The sequence below is a fragment of the Pezoporus flaviventris genome, unplaced genomic scaffold, assembly GCF_033815535.1.
Source record: "Pezoporus flaviventris isolate CSIRO_AGI_PZ_B2104156 unplaced genomic scaffold, CSIRO_AGI_Pfla_v1 ptg000016l, whole genome shotgun sequence".
In the NCBI taxonomy this organism is placed as follows: Eukaryota; Metazoa; Chordata; class Aves; order Psittaciformes; family Psittacidae; genus Pezoporus; species Pezoporus flaviventris.
In genome coordinates, this window is record NW_026892564.1 from 1,792,163 (window position 1) to 1,807,217 (window position 15,055).

The 15,055-nt window shown below is 40.6% G+C and overlaps 1 protein-coding gene across 3 annotated transcripts in view; it reads left to right on the forward strand.

Moving 5' to 3' along the window:
- TMCC3 (transmembrane and coiled-coil domain family 3) overlaps positions 1–12,786 on the forward strand; it is a 143,530-nt gene extending 130,744 nt beyond the window's left edge. For all 3 annotated transcript variants that reach the window (XM_061454607.1, XM_061454608.1, XM_061454606.1), the window contains exons 2-4: positions 6,980–7,878; positions 9,370–9,505; positions 12,265–12,786. In XM_061454607.1, coding sequence (XP_061310591.1) covers positions 6,980–7,878; positions 9,370–9,505; positions 12,265–12,567 — 1,338 coding nt within the window. In that variant the 3' untranslated portion in view covers positions 12,568–12,786. The remainder of the gene's footprint in view (positions 1–6,979; positions 7,879–9,369; positions 9,506–12,264) is intronic.
- The last annotated feature ends 2,269 nt before the right edge of the window (positions 12,787–15,055 follow it).

The window sequence follows — 15,055 nt, forward strand, 5'->3', positions numbered from 1 at the left end:
TGGATGTTGTTGGATTTTGAAGGAGCTGGCATTGGCAGTGAAGCAGAAAACTGCCTCTTCCCCCCATTGTTCTCTTCTTCCATTGTTAGTCTGATCTGGAATAGTGCCATATCTAGAGACGTATTTACACACAAGCAGTGATCTACCTAATTTGGCCTTAGTTCAGTCCTTTAATTAGAAATCAGATAAAAGGTTGTTTCTGGATACTCCTACTTTGAACTGGGGCAAAACAATGTTGATGTGAACTTAACTGGGTTACAGCTTATACCTGGCCACTTAGCATCAACCAAATTAAGAGTAAAAGCTGTCGTTATAGTAACACCAGAGCTTACATGTAGATGCTTTCTTTGAGTTGCTTTCTACAGAGTTTGTTTTAAAGCATTTTTTTTCCTGCTTAAACTGAACTTACAAGCACATCTCCATCTTCCTCGAGGTGCTGATGCTCACAGTCTCAGCTCTGTGGTGCTAATAAAAGGAAATAGGATGGAGGGAAGGGAAAGATAGGAGATCAAACTGGCCCTGAGGAGTGGGTGCTATAGCTGAAGTCTTGCCTAAGTTGCTTAGTATAACAACTGAATTTTCCTAAGTATGAGAACATGTTGGTAAGTGTCCAAAGCTAGTCTGCCTCTGTATGATGCCTCACTCATGAAATGGCCTTGAAGCTCCACAGCCTTTGAATACTGAAGGGAAGGTACCTGCCAAAGGTATCTGGGATTATCTTTGGCTACCACGTGGAATAATCCCCTGATGTGTGTTAGTGAGACACCTTACAGCTTTACTGTTTGTCTTTTTGGTAGGTGATAGAGGAACTGTTGATGGTAAAAGAACAATCTTCTGTGTTAGTTGACTCCATCAGCATTTGCCATGTGGTCTCAGACAAATCACCTGAGCTGGGTCTCTGGTTTCCCCACTAAAAAAGTAGAAGCAGTTTCCCTCCATTCCTGTATTTTCAACCCTCTGCATGATTATTAGTACAATGTTCTCTGTAGGTACTTCTGGATATTACTATTAAGTGGCTCTTTAAAAAAAACATGGGCAGAAAGTGTTTTGCTGTAACATACTGTACAGCAGTTTGGGGGGCTGATTTTCTATAGCTTAAGGTCTTTTATGATAATTAAGCACTATTTTAAGCATCCCATGAAGGACTTCTCTCCTATGGATTCTAGAAGGAGCAGCGAATGTGAAAGAGGCAGTAAAACTCTCCCCACATTTCTGCTGGAAAAGCAACAAAAGCTCCTCTGCGTGTTCTTTTACCCATTGGAACCCCTGTGCCTCTAGTGAATGTATACTTGTTGACAAAAAAAGAATTACTCCTGGTTATTTTTGTTGCTATTGCTAAACCCTAAAAGCTTTAAAGCTGCCTTAATCCTATCTTGTATGTTTCTTATGGGATCCTTTTCCTAAACTCTAATCAGATACCCCTCTAAAAGTCTTGCAAGATAGACTTAAATTGTCATTATATGCTTCTGTTTAGCTTGCCCAGCTATGACTGGGGATGGTAATGAGGCTGTTTGGGGAGAGAAATAAAATGAACCACCTTTAAGCCACTTGAGCAAGTAGATCGCTTTGTGTCTTTATGCTTCTGTTAGCGAGGCAACCTAGAGATATGTGCTGTCTGGAGGCTGATCCATATTTGCAGTCAAGGGACTGTCTTGCAAATGCTTTTCCTCTCTGCTTCTTTCAGCCAGTTCTTGAAAGAGTATGAAAAAAAAATGATAAAATAAACAATAGAGTTCAGTTTGACACCTAAACACAGGTGGCTGAGCTCTAGTTTGTTGGTGGAGAGCCATTGACGCAGCCAGTGGAACACAGGAAGTGATTCATCTGAGCAGCCAAGATGTGGGCTTGAGGGTGGGTTGCATGCTCTCTACTGATTTATTTTTCCCAAATGGATCCCACATGGGATCTTTGGGGAAGAAATAACCTTCTACATCTGCTTTACATTTTGCAGCCAAAGGCTATAATGGTCAATCTACACAGGCTGTTAAGCATGGTGTTCTCACCATTCAGCAGTTCCTGTCCATGTGGAACCCCTTTCCATCAGTCTTACTGGGGGCATTTGGGCACATGGGTCCTTTCATGCTCTGGGCTCATTGGTAGCATGGCCTCCAGATCTCAGCTTTGGGTTGCTTTTGCAGACAGTGAGACAATATGTAGATTGTTATGATGCCAATAAAATCCCAATCCTTGCTTCTGTGATTGGGTTTTCAAAGTGCTTTTGTGCTCAGAGTGCTTCTTTATGAATGGCATGTTACCTTTTACGCAGCTCTCCACTTACTGTTGAAGATGGAAAGTGTACCTGCCTGTTCATGTGTAATGAAAGGTACCTAGCAGTGTGCCTATGTTTGTTGAACCAAGCAGTTACTCTGCTATCCCTTTGGAAGCACTGGATTTTGGGTTGGGATGGGCTGCATGATGAGCTTGGCCACACAGTCAGGGATCTGCTTGTCTCCTTGGAAAAAGGGGGTTGGGGCAGAAGGAAGTTGCTTGGCCTCTAAGAGGTACTTATCTAGTAGTCTGTGGTGTCTGGCTGTGATGCAGGCAAAGAGCCTGAATTGCTGCACTCCCAAATTACTGTTCTTAAAAGCTAGTCTTCAAGCAGCACAAACATTACAATTAGTTCTCAACTGGGTTTTAACAAAATGTATACCACAAAATGCAGTGGTCTCTCCAAGCCCCAGATTTCTTCTTCCAAGCTAACACCAGCTAGGGTTATCACAGTTATCACATGCAGATTGTTTTTGGTCTTTTTTTATCCTGGTTTTCCTAGAAGCCAGATCCTGTGCGTATCTCATATTTCTTCAGACCCTGGGCTAGTGCTTTGTCTTCCTTGTGTTACCACTTGTCTCAAGACTGCATCCTCTCATCTATTGCTAATCCCCAGCTCCCTATTAATTGTTATTGTCACAGGAGAGATGTATGATTATTCCATACTTCTTTCTTTAAGTGCTTCTTCCTGAAAAAAAATATGGTCCCATTTTGGCCATTGAGGCCACCACTCTGTGTGTATATATATCTATAGCTATATCTATCTTTGGCAACCACAATGAAAATCTTTAAAATTTATATAAAATCAACCAAATTCTTTATTATTAATATTTTGGTGCCCTTGCCAGGTGCTAGTGACCCAGGAATAACAAAGAACTATGGCATGGGTGGCATTCATCATCTCTCCCCAAATAGCTGGAAGAGCACTCCCATAGTTTGAGGGTGATGTGTGTTCAGTCTCCTGCATGTGGGAGGATTTGAATCCACATCGCAGGAGAGTGCGTCTGTCCCTGCAGGGTGAGGCAGCATCTCAGACTCCTACTGACAGTTTTCTGCTCTGTATAGGGAACTGGGTATTCAATACAGCAGAAAGTGCATGCTATCCTTACAGTGCTTCAGGAAGGAGTGCTAGTTGGGAACACAGGGCAATTCTCATCTCAAGATGAGACTTGCAGCAAGGAGGATTTGGGAGTGGATTTGAAGTTTGACCTCTGGTGTATTAGTTTTGAGCTGTAAAGCAATCACAAATGGATCTTTGCACAAGTGTTCTACCTCATCCAGGTAGGAGACAAGTAATAGGCCACTTGTCTAGAGATACCTGAGTTCTTCAGTGTCTGCTTGCTTAAAAAACATTCCCAAACATCCAAATAAACAGCCCCTCCCCTGCAAAAAAAAACCAACCAAACCACAACCAAACAAAGCAAACAACAAACTCTAAACAAAAAAACACAAAACCAAACTAAAGCCCAAACAACAACAGGTGCATTACGTGAACATATATAAGATTTCAATAGCCTCTCTTGCTTGACCCAACCTTGCAGCATGATGGCAAGAGAACACCTGCCATTTTGGCCAAATACAGTCAGACAGAGGAATGTATTGGATGTTTTTCTGTACCCTTGGTGAGCTCTTCATCTAGTGAGCTAAAAAGCCTACTCCTAGCAGTGTTTTGGGAACTTAGACACAATTCTTCTCTAAATGTCACTGAATTTGCACTGACCCGATGACTGGTCTTACTCATTTCAGAAGCAGATTTGCCATATGCTAATTGATTTCCTCAGCTCCAAAAACAACGTGGCTTTCAGCAGATGTATTCCTTCAATGCTATTGTTCTATTTATCTCTATTGCTGTTGTGACCTTGAAGTTCCAGGAAGGCATGGGGTGCATGATGATGATAGAGCTTGCTGAACACTAGAGACTCTAGTGAGGGAGAGGACATAAGGGAGAAGGGATCTGGTTTGGGCTTGTATCCAATTATTAAAATACATTTTTAGACTATTTTTGTACTAAGGAAGTAAACACTTAATGCTGTGTAAAGGTTAGAGACGGACTCACCCATTCTTGGAAGTATGTGCAGCTTGTCCTGAATGACATCAGTGATGGATCTGTCTTGTGTGTATATGGAATTCTTTTATTTATTACAGAGTAGTTTTGTGCCAAAGCTTATTCAGAAATGTCTTAGGTTCTTTCAGGAAACTATTGTTAAATACCAAGCTTTTTCTCTTTACTCAATTTGTCCAGACACAGTAAATCCATTTAAAGAAATGTTTGCAAAATGGGGTACAGATCTGGTATTTCAGCTTTTCAGCTCTTTGCTTTGACTGGTTTTCTTTGCTCTATGAGCTTGAAAAGATACAAGTCTGATGTCAAACTATTTTTGCTTATATTAAGTGCATGTTTTAGCTACCACAACAGTATTATGCATGTTATCACTTTTTAAAGTGATCTGTAAAAGCTCTTTTTTTCCTATTAGTTATATTTCTAAGACTAAAAAAATAAATATAACAAAACAAGGAAGATAGTTTTGACACTTGTGACTTTTTTTACTCTTTCAATTAGGTATCACCCTGAATATAGAACACCATCCATATGTGTCAGATCTGTGCAAATACTAAAATGAGATATCAATAAAGTAGACTTTCTGTGAAGGACATATGGCTGATGATACGTTGTATACAATTTGTATGCATTTGTAAAGATTACTTGCACCTCTTTTTAATAATTAGGCCTATGGCTCCACTGATTAACAAACTGGTTAAGTGCAGAGCTATTAGGCCATAGCACTGGTTTAAGCCTTGGAATAGATGGAGATCACCATTAACCAGTATTCTCCCCAAGGAATTGTCAACTCCAAAACTCTTTAGTTTGCTTTTTTTCGAGTGTCCATTTTTCTTAGAGGCTGGTGAATGTGAATTTTTATGTTGCCTAGTTTCTATCCTGAGTAGTGCAGTAGCAAAAACAAGCAAACAAACTACAGAGTACTGTAATCCTCAGTAATATAAGAATATAATGATAAGAATATAAAGTAGGAGTAGAGATGATCCTGTCTCTGAAATGGTCAAGTACAGATTCAATTTTATGGATGTATTACCCCGTCTGCGTTTATAGGCCAGCATGATAGACATGGGGTGAGAATAGTTATCTTGATCAATCTGTGCAGTATGTGTGTCATTAACAGTTGGACACCATGTCTGGTTCATGAGCCTGTATTTTAAGGGCAACATACGAAAGCTGGAGAGAATTTCCAGGAGGGCTGGCCACCAAAACTGTACCAGGATGGGAAAACCAACCTTACAGCAGTGCTTAATGATGTTTTATGGGTGTTTTTAATCAAGAAAAAGACCACTGGACATTTATGTGTGGACAGGTCTTGCTAAAAGATCTTCAGTATTGCAGACAATAACAAACACTGCAGTTGGAAATCAAACTTTTAACATATTACCTCGGGCATTTTGAAGCATTTCTGAAATGCTTTCACTGAAAGCCACTTTGATACAGCTTCTCTCTTACCTCTGCATGGTCTTGCCTGAGCAATTGTGTTAGTTCCCTCTGGTGTCAAAGCCCTGAGAACCCATTCTCACTAGAGCATCTGTTAAGCAGTCTCTGTAGACATGATGCTGTGACAGCTTTAATGACATGTGCTGTCTTTGTCACAGAGGCTAGCACAATATGGTAACAGGGATGAAGCTATTTTGGTTGGATCACTCTTGTCTCATGCTTCCTCTGTGGTTTTGACTTTATACGAATAAATACTTTTAATGTTTTGTATCAGACTGTCTTGCCTTTCTGTTGAGAAAAACAATCTGTTGTGTTTGTGTGGTGACCAAGTTGCCTGCCTGGTTTTGTTACATTTCCTGAGAGCATGGTGAAGGTATACAGATCTTATACTTGAGTGAAAGCATGTATAGTATATATATGGTGTATATATGTGTATATATATACTCACTACATATATATACTATATATGCTTTCACTATACATGCTATAGTATATATATGCTATTCGCACACACACTTTGCTTTTAAAACAGACTGAACCACAGCAGACCAAGTTGTTGAGCATTGTTATCAAGTATGCAAAGTCAACTGTGAGCCAGTTCTTTCACTGTGGTCTTTCACTAAAAACCAGCATCTGGTTCCTGCAGAAGCATGCAGTAAATTTCCAAGAACTTTCAGCTGCTTGTGCAAAAACTTTGAATTGTGTGGGGGATTGGAATGGGAGGAGCATGTACCAAAAAAGGACTTTAATCTGGTAAAATATACTGAACAGTGTAACACTGCTGTAGAGGGAAAACTCTGCTCACATCTCTTATCAGTGTTTGATTTCTGAGAGAGATAATGCAGTGATTATCAGTCAGGATCTGCTTGAAACTCTCAATGATAAACAATATATTTAGGAACCTTTTCTAACCAGGTGTTGTTCTGATTTTGTGAATAAAAGTAAGTGATTCTGATAAATTATATACTGGAATGCTTTGCACTCTTAATTCATCTCACTGCTTTCTTACTAGAGACAGGCAGTTCGTTAGGCCATTCGTCAACCTAGGGAAGTCAAGAAAAACACTGCTTGGTTTCAAAGAGAAGTTAATTCTGTTTTGCTACTATTAGCTACTTTGTATTGTGCACTTGTTACAATTACAAGTGGAAAAGGAAACCGAAAGTTGGATTTAAAGAAGTAAAATTCAAATTCTTTTTTCTTTTTCTCTCTCAGGTGGAAAGACATGACATGAATACCCTGAGTTTACCACTTAATATCCGCCGTGGAGGCTCTGACACTAACCTGAACTTTGATGTACCAGATGGGGTCCTGGAGTTTCACAAAGTTAAACTCAGTGCAGATAGCTTGAAACAGAAAATCCTCAAGGTTACAGAACAAATCAAAGTTGAACAAACAGCTCGAGATGGCAATGTGGCTGAGTATTTGAAACTGGTAAATAGTGCAGACAAGCAACAAGCTGGGCGCATTAAGCAAGTCTTTGAGAAAAAGAACCAGAAGTCTGCCCACTCCATTGCCCAGCTACAGAAGAAATTGGAACAGTACCACAAAAAGCTCAAAGATATTGAACAAAATGGATCTTCCAAAACTACTAAGGATACTTCCAAAGATAACTTGAAAGATGTTCAGCATGGCAAATCTCGTACCTCTGGGCACGGAACAGAGAGCAGCAAGTCGGGTGTGCCAGGTGTGTCTTTGACACCACCTGTCTTTGTTTTCAGCAAGTCTAGAGAGTTTGCAAACCTGATCCGAAACAAATTTGGTAGTGCAGACAACATTGCTCATCTCAAAAACACCTTGGATGAATTTCGGCCAGAAACAAGTTCCAGAACATACGGGGGCAGTGCCACTATCGTTGCCAAACCAAAATATGTTAGTGATGATGAATGCTCAAGTGGGACCTCTGGCTCAGCAGATAGTAATGGGAATACTTCCTTTGGTCCTGCTGTGGCAAGTACTCTGGACAGCCAAGGAAAGCTTTCCATGATTTTGGAGGAAATAAGAGAAATCAAGGAGACACAGTCCCAATTAGCTGATGATATAGAGAATTTAAAAACACAGTTTAAAAGAGACTATGGCTTTATTTCTCAGATGTTACAAGAGGAAAGATATAGGTATTTTATTTTTTTTTAACTGCTGTCTTGAAATGACTTTTGAATGAGCATAGAAGCTGTTTGGAAAGTGTAAATGTGGCATGTGCTTGTGTGTGTGATATTTCAGAAGCAAGAGGAAAAAATAATTCCAGTCAATATCTGGTACCAAAATATTCCACTCCTTCCACTAACTGAAAAAACATGTAGAACATTAAAATTTCCTATCAAATGATGTGGTAGCTCTTTGCCTTTTGTTGAAGGCTTGTCAGAAAATTCTCTCATCTGACATACTGCATTATATGAATACCACATATAAGATGCCAACTGATTTGGAACCGATGGAAGGATTGTAATCTACTGGGGCTTGAAAATTGCTAATCAGTCTACAGTATAGCAGAGCTGACTTAGAGCTGTTAAGTGTAGCCTTCAGTCCTGCTTACCTCTCCAGACAATTCTCAGAAGCATTGCTATCATGGATGCAATGTCACTTTGTACCCTGATGTAACACAGCTGTGAAATGTGATTTTAAGTGCTGTAGCACAACCCCTTCTTGCATTTGTTACTTGGTAGTTAATTCCTTTACCATCCACTGTGGGAAGAGAGATATGTTCTGCAGAGGCTTGCACCTCCTGTACCTATATCCCATTTGTCATATCACTTGTTAAAGTAAGTGTTGACACCTAAAGTCTTTACTACACTAATGGGCAAACAGTATGAAATGCAATATTTAACATTTGCCTTGTTTATAGTTCTTGAAATAGAAGGGAAAGGTGGGTATCAGGTGGTAACATGGAGAAGGAGAGAACAGAGCAAATGGTTTACTGGACTTGGGACTGGGCTTCAGGAGAAGGCAGAGCAGCCTTTTCTGACAGCTCACTGCCATTGATGTCTCAAGCCTCCTGCCACCAGTGCTTCCATAGCTAGACAAATTTGCCTCTATCATTTTTGTGACCACATTGTTTGCCTGTTTGTATATTAAATCACTTTAGAAATTCACACAAAAACCCCAATTTTAGTTTTCTGATTTAGTTGAACTGGTTTACTGCACACAGATGTGACAGAACAGGCAGTGCACATGAATGGCAGGACCTTGCAGTTGTGAGAGGGGATCCAGGGGAATGTATTTTTTCCTTTCACTACTTGTGAGCTGTTAACTGGCTCAAGCTCACTTATGAAACATATCTTCTTCTCTAAATGAAGAGTGAGAAGTGGAAAAATGTGAGTTGGATGTCCTTAGGCACTGTTTATCGTTCATATAATTTGCCAATGATGTACAAATATTTGCTTTTTAACATCCACTGCCAGCAAGAAATACTCAAAAAAGGCTTTCAATTTGCTGAATAAATGCCTATGGAGGGTTTCCAAAGTTCCACCTGATTTCTCTGTGCTCTATAATGCCAATCAGATGAATCCATAGTACACAGAAATTAGCTTTTAGAATGTGTAATTGTTTTCATGATTAAGCATTACTTGAATAGAAGGCACTAAATTTAGACCTTTTCTCCTAATAAGATATGAAAGATTGGAGGACCAGTTAAATGACCTCACTGATCTACATCAACATGAGACAGCAAACTTGAAACAAGAGCTAGCCAGCATAGAGGAGAAAGTGGCCTATCAGGCGTATGAGCGATCACGGGATGTTCAGGTACTTGTTTTTCCTTATAATAAACTTGTAAGATTTTTCACAGATCTTGTACTGTGAAACACTTGCTTCTCTCTACATCTTTGTATTTAAGGAATCTGGGTAAACATTTAAGCTCATGTTTTGTCTGTTTTAAGTTGAAAATCTAGCACTTTTAAATTGGTGACAGTCTCCACTTGTTTCAATGGATTTAGAATTTTATTTGCTGGAATGGATGCTGTAGCCTAGGCAGACTTATGGACAAAGAATGGCCTGGTTTAATTTGTTGCACCTGAGGAGGAAGGAATTGAATCTCCTTGTATTTGATAATGTCCTAATACAAACCTCTTGCTCAGGCTTTCTCCTGTATGTAGTCATATCACTGGCAAGGTTTATTATAAATTGAGTGTAAGGTCAAAAGAGAGCTAATTGATAAATAAACTTGTAGAATTGACAGTTGTAATTTAATACTTTCTGTGGTCACAAGAGTCCCTGTAATCAAAGCTGTAGGGTGTGTACACCTCAGTAAGCAGCTGTAGTCATGCCTGGCTTCATTTAAAAGCCAGTAATAATGTCTACAGTTTGTCCTGACAGCATGTAGTTACAGACTTGAATACCTGAATACAATATAAGCATTTACATAATGCATAATGGTTCTGCGCAAAGTCTGAGCAGGTGGGGAAAACTGTTGAAAACGTTAGCTTGCCCTACCTTGGGTTTAAATTCACTGACTACTGAGGAATGCTCAAAGGCTGTTGTTGTATTGGGTCAGATGGTAAAAAACCCCAAACCAACCCTGTCCTGTACCCCCCTACACTCCCATTTTTAAGTGTAGAGAGCGCAGGCAGCAGGACAATCAAACTGTTTCTTGGCTGCTGTGAGAGTTAGGAAACTCCTGGGAACAGAGTGGGCAAGGACGGTACTGAATCCAAGCATTTCATAGGTTACTTTGTAGGTTTAAAGAAGAGAGGTGTTTCATGCAGGACTCCTGTGAAGGTATCCTGAGGATGTGAAAACGGAGTGAGACCAGAGTTCTCCAGCAGAAGGGCTGTGAAATGTTTGCTAGCTCATTAGCAGAACCCTGCAGGGGTGTCAGATACTTCTAAAACTGACTGAATTGCTACACCAATGCAGCCTTGTTTCTTTTATCTCTGTATAGTTGGGCCTGTTTAAACCTGTCTTGTTAGGGGTTTGCAAAGAGGCAAAAATAGAGGAAAAGTGTTTAAATTGTGGATATTTTAAGTAACAACCTACCTTTGGAGTGCTCTGTCCTGAAGGGATGGATAGATTGTTTTTAAAACATTTGCTCCACCACTCAGTGCAGAACTGCAGGGAGTAGATTTATGTAGCACGAGATGATTTGGGAGTAACTTATGGTCAGAGTAGAAGAAAGAAGCAGGGAAGTTCTTTAGTGTGTAATGGAGAGCATGCATGAACTGTAAGGGACTTTGTGCCACCCATTAAGAACTATCTTCTGTATTATCACTAATTCTTGGACCAATGAAAGGAAGCCATCTTTCGTAAGGTGCTGTGCCACATGCTTGGTGCTGACTTTGGTGCCAGGCTGGTCACATGGTACGGCAGTTCAGTGTGCAGCTGATAACTCTGTGCAGTGGTTTTGTCTATTTTCACACAAAAGGTTGGGTTGAATCGGCTTCTTACTGCATGACCAGGTGAACACCCCTGGAGTGCAAAGAAAATGTCTGGAGTTTGAGAATGGGGAAGGAAGTTGGGATGCTGGAGCATGATTTTTCCTTTTTACATGGTGGTAAACATTTGTCAAGTTCATGGTGCCCAAATCACAAACTCAGCAAAAAATGGCATTTTGGCAAGTATATGGAACAGTCAGAATGTTTTCCCTGTTTCACTTTGAGAGGGCTTAAGTGTGGCTTAGTGTCTTAGGAAGCATTTTACTTGAAAACCATTTTTAGTCCACACTCAAGCAGAAGAGAGAGGTCTGCTTTCTTTAGGGCAAAACTTACGACTTTTAAGTGGATTATGTCACATGACGGAGAGAATATCTTAAAGTATCGCTACAGATTTCTTCACTGCCTCAGCTGCCGCTTGGGGTATGGATTAATGAGCCTTCATGCTGACAGGTTGCATGGAGGAATGCCCCATCCCTGGCAGTGTTCAAGGCCAGGCTGGATGGGGCTTTGAGCAACCTGGTCTAGTGGAAGGTGTCCCTGCTCATGGCAAGGGGGTTGGAACTGTATGAGCTTTAAGGTCCCTTCCAACCTAAATCATTCTGTGATTCTGTGACGCATCGCAGCACTGTACTATGGGTGGCTTTGAGAGGAAAAGTATTGTAGACCAGAGAGGTGGTGTAAATCAAATGCTACGTGTTGCAAAGTAGATTAATTAGTAACGCAGCAAGCCTGTACTACCCTAACGTCTTCTATAGCATATAAGAAGAAACTTACTTTGCTGTTTTAATGTAGTGAAAGTTGCCATGGCAACAGCTTTCCCAGTGTTTCATCACATCAGCATATGCAGAAAACATCCATCACGGACATTACACTTATAATCCTTTTTCTCAAGCATGAAAAATATAAAAACTACATTTCGGAGAGTGCTGTCAGACTTCCTTATGCCTGAGCAGACAGCCATACACATGTGCAGATAGAGATGTGCATTCATTTTCTTTAGAAAAGTTGGTGGTTCATTCATATGTTAGGAGTCTGTAATAAATTAGACTTCTAGCTGCTGGGTGGCTCTGTAGCTAAAACAGGAATGTGGTGTATGGAATTCCAGCTGCCCTAATTCTTGTTCTCTGTCTCCAGGAAGCCTTGGAATCATGCCAGACCCGGGTCTCCAAACTGGAGCTCCACCAGCAAGAACAGCAAGCACAGCAGTCCGAAACCGTTAATGCCAAAGTGCTCCTGGGGAAATGTATCAACGTGATCCTGGCCTTCATGACTGTCATCTTGGTGTGCGTTTCTACCATTGCGAAGTTCATTGCTCCGATGATGAAGAGCCGCTTTCATATCATCTGCACTTTTTTCGCAGTGACGCTGCTGGCAATATTTTGTAAAAACTGGGATCATATTGTCTGTGCCATAGAAAGGATGATCATACCGAGATGAAGCCGCTGGCCTGGCTGCGTTCCTTTTTATTTTTTGTTACCGCTCCCCTTGCTGTTTTGTAAGTGCAGTGTGTATACAAATTATTTTTGTCAGTTTCAATGTGCAGACTGGAGGGAGAAGGCTACAAAGACTCCTGGACTTTGAGGTGTAAATACATACTTGTTGGCAGTCTGTTGCCTGTTCAATCCGATTGTGTCTAACTGGCTGTATCTGTGACCAACTGCTTGCTTATATCAGTCTCCTGCCTTAATCCAACGGGTTTTCCACTTTGCAAATCCACACCCACAAAAGATGGCGTGATGCTCCACCAAGGGATCCAGGCAACTGCAAAGTGTGAGGCGTGCTTTTTGCTAGGCTGGAGTGCAGAGAGAGTGATCAGGAGGGAGTGCACTGCAATGTGTATTGTCAGCCCTGTTAGACTAATAACTAATGGATCCAACTAGAATGATAAGCCAAATGATAGTGTCACATGTGTTAATAGTTCTTGATTCTAAATTCAGGCATATCTGTATATGGGAGTTTTAGTTTTCAGGACCAGCAAAACTTGATGCTTCTGCTAGTAACCTTTTTGCACAGAGAGTATATTGTTTGTAAATTAGACCAGTGCTAACTGTGATCAACAGTCATCGGTTGTTCTATCCTGGCACTGTTCACTACTGCATTCAGGGAAGACATAAATGTGGTGTAAGACTTCCAAAGATGCACTGAATTGAATGATGAGCTCTCCAGGCCACTATGTTAAGGAGTATAGAAGCAAGTACTGGTGGGGAGGCTGTCATGCAGACCAAAGCACTCACTTGCTTCCAGCCCTGAAACTGGCAAGGGGAAAAAAATACACAGCAAGGTGACACTCGGGTTAGCCTGTGTGAGCACTGAATTGCTGGGGTGCTCTGACTGAATGCAGAACAGGTAGGTGGTGGGACTCTGGGTACGGTGGATTCTTCTCCTATGTCAAATTAAGGATGTGGAAGGATGAGGGAACAGCTTTTTAGGAGAGCAGGGAGTTAAACTTCTGTAAATATCCAAACACTGTGCAGACTCTCTTGACAAACATTCCTGAAAATAATGTGTTAGCATAGTACCACTACTGGGACACAGGGTTGGATTTGTTTTCTTACTGGAATTTATTTTGCTTGATTTAAGAACTGCAGAAAGAAAAAAATAAATCCGTGGCTCTCAGCCCTGATGTAAACCAAGATCGTAAATAAAAACCAGACAAACCAAACAACAAAATGAAACAAACCACCACAAGCAAAATTCTTCTCTGTTCTCCATTAAATGCAATCTCCAGTTATTTGATGTTCAGTGTTACTTGCTTAGAAAAAATTGTCATGACAGAAATTCTTTTCAGTTGTTATGCTGCTTTTATGAGGAGGGGGGAAAGGGGTTACTTGGTGTGTATTTGTTTTTAATCGAGTACAACAGTTGACGTAGATATTTGGAAGACCTTATTCTGAGGGGAGGAAGTGGGCACGGGGAGGCAGGGGAAGAGCTTTGACATTTTACCATGATTGGATTAACAGTGAATACAGTTACTTTTTGTGACTTCAGGGACCGAAGGAAGGACAGAATTAGATGCATAAATAATGATATGACTCAGCATTTAGAAAATTCAATTAAAACACTTATTTTTTATGTGTGCTACATCTTTGAACAGAGAAATCAGGAAGGATTGTGCTGGCTTACAGGCACTGGAAATAGATCAGATCAGGCACACCCATGTTATCCTAACCCAGCCCTGCCTCCTCTTCAGAGGAAGGTGGAGTGGAAAGCCAAAGTCCTGCAAAGAGGGATATGACTTTCTAAAGCCCAGACTTACCAATTGGTTTATCCCTGGCTGTGTCAGGAAGAATTATTATATAGATACATTCTTCCTTATCATTTTTTTCTCTTTGCCTTTACCCCAATATTCCTGGTATCCCCTGAAGAAGGAAAGATCAGGGAGACCTTTCTTCTAGTGTCTCTTCACCCATTTCAGTGCTGTATGCATGCATTGCAATTGGCCTTCACCCTTAAATTCCAAATACCTGCACTTAGCCTCCTTTTACAGCTGGCTAATAAACTGAGGGGATTGCTTCCACTGAAGATAAGCTCATGAACTTATCTTCACAGGAAGGTCACTTCCACAATGTTAAAAAGATTAAAAGGAACAAAAGTAGCAGCTCTTTCCTGGCCTTTACATCACAAGATAGGGTTTCCCTTGCTTTGTTTTTTATGCCCTTTTGATGTGTCCTTGGTCTTTTCCACTGTTTTCAAATAATTTGTTCCTATCTTCATTTTTGAAAAGGCATACAATATCTATTTATAGTCTGTACTTTCCATTACTTTATCCAATGAGTGTACTTCTATTTAGAGTTCTTTCCCGTCTGAAGCCTTTTCCTAAATTCCACCACCCAGTTTACTGATCCACAAGATTATACAAAAAAAAAAAAAAGAGTGCCAGTATTGATCCTCAGAAAGCTGTGTCTCTGGATGGTGTGTTGCCATC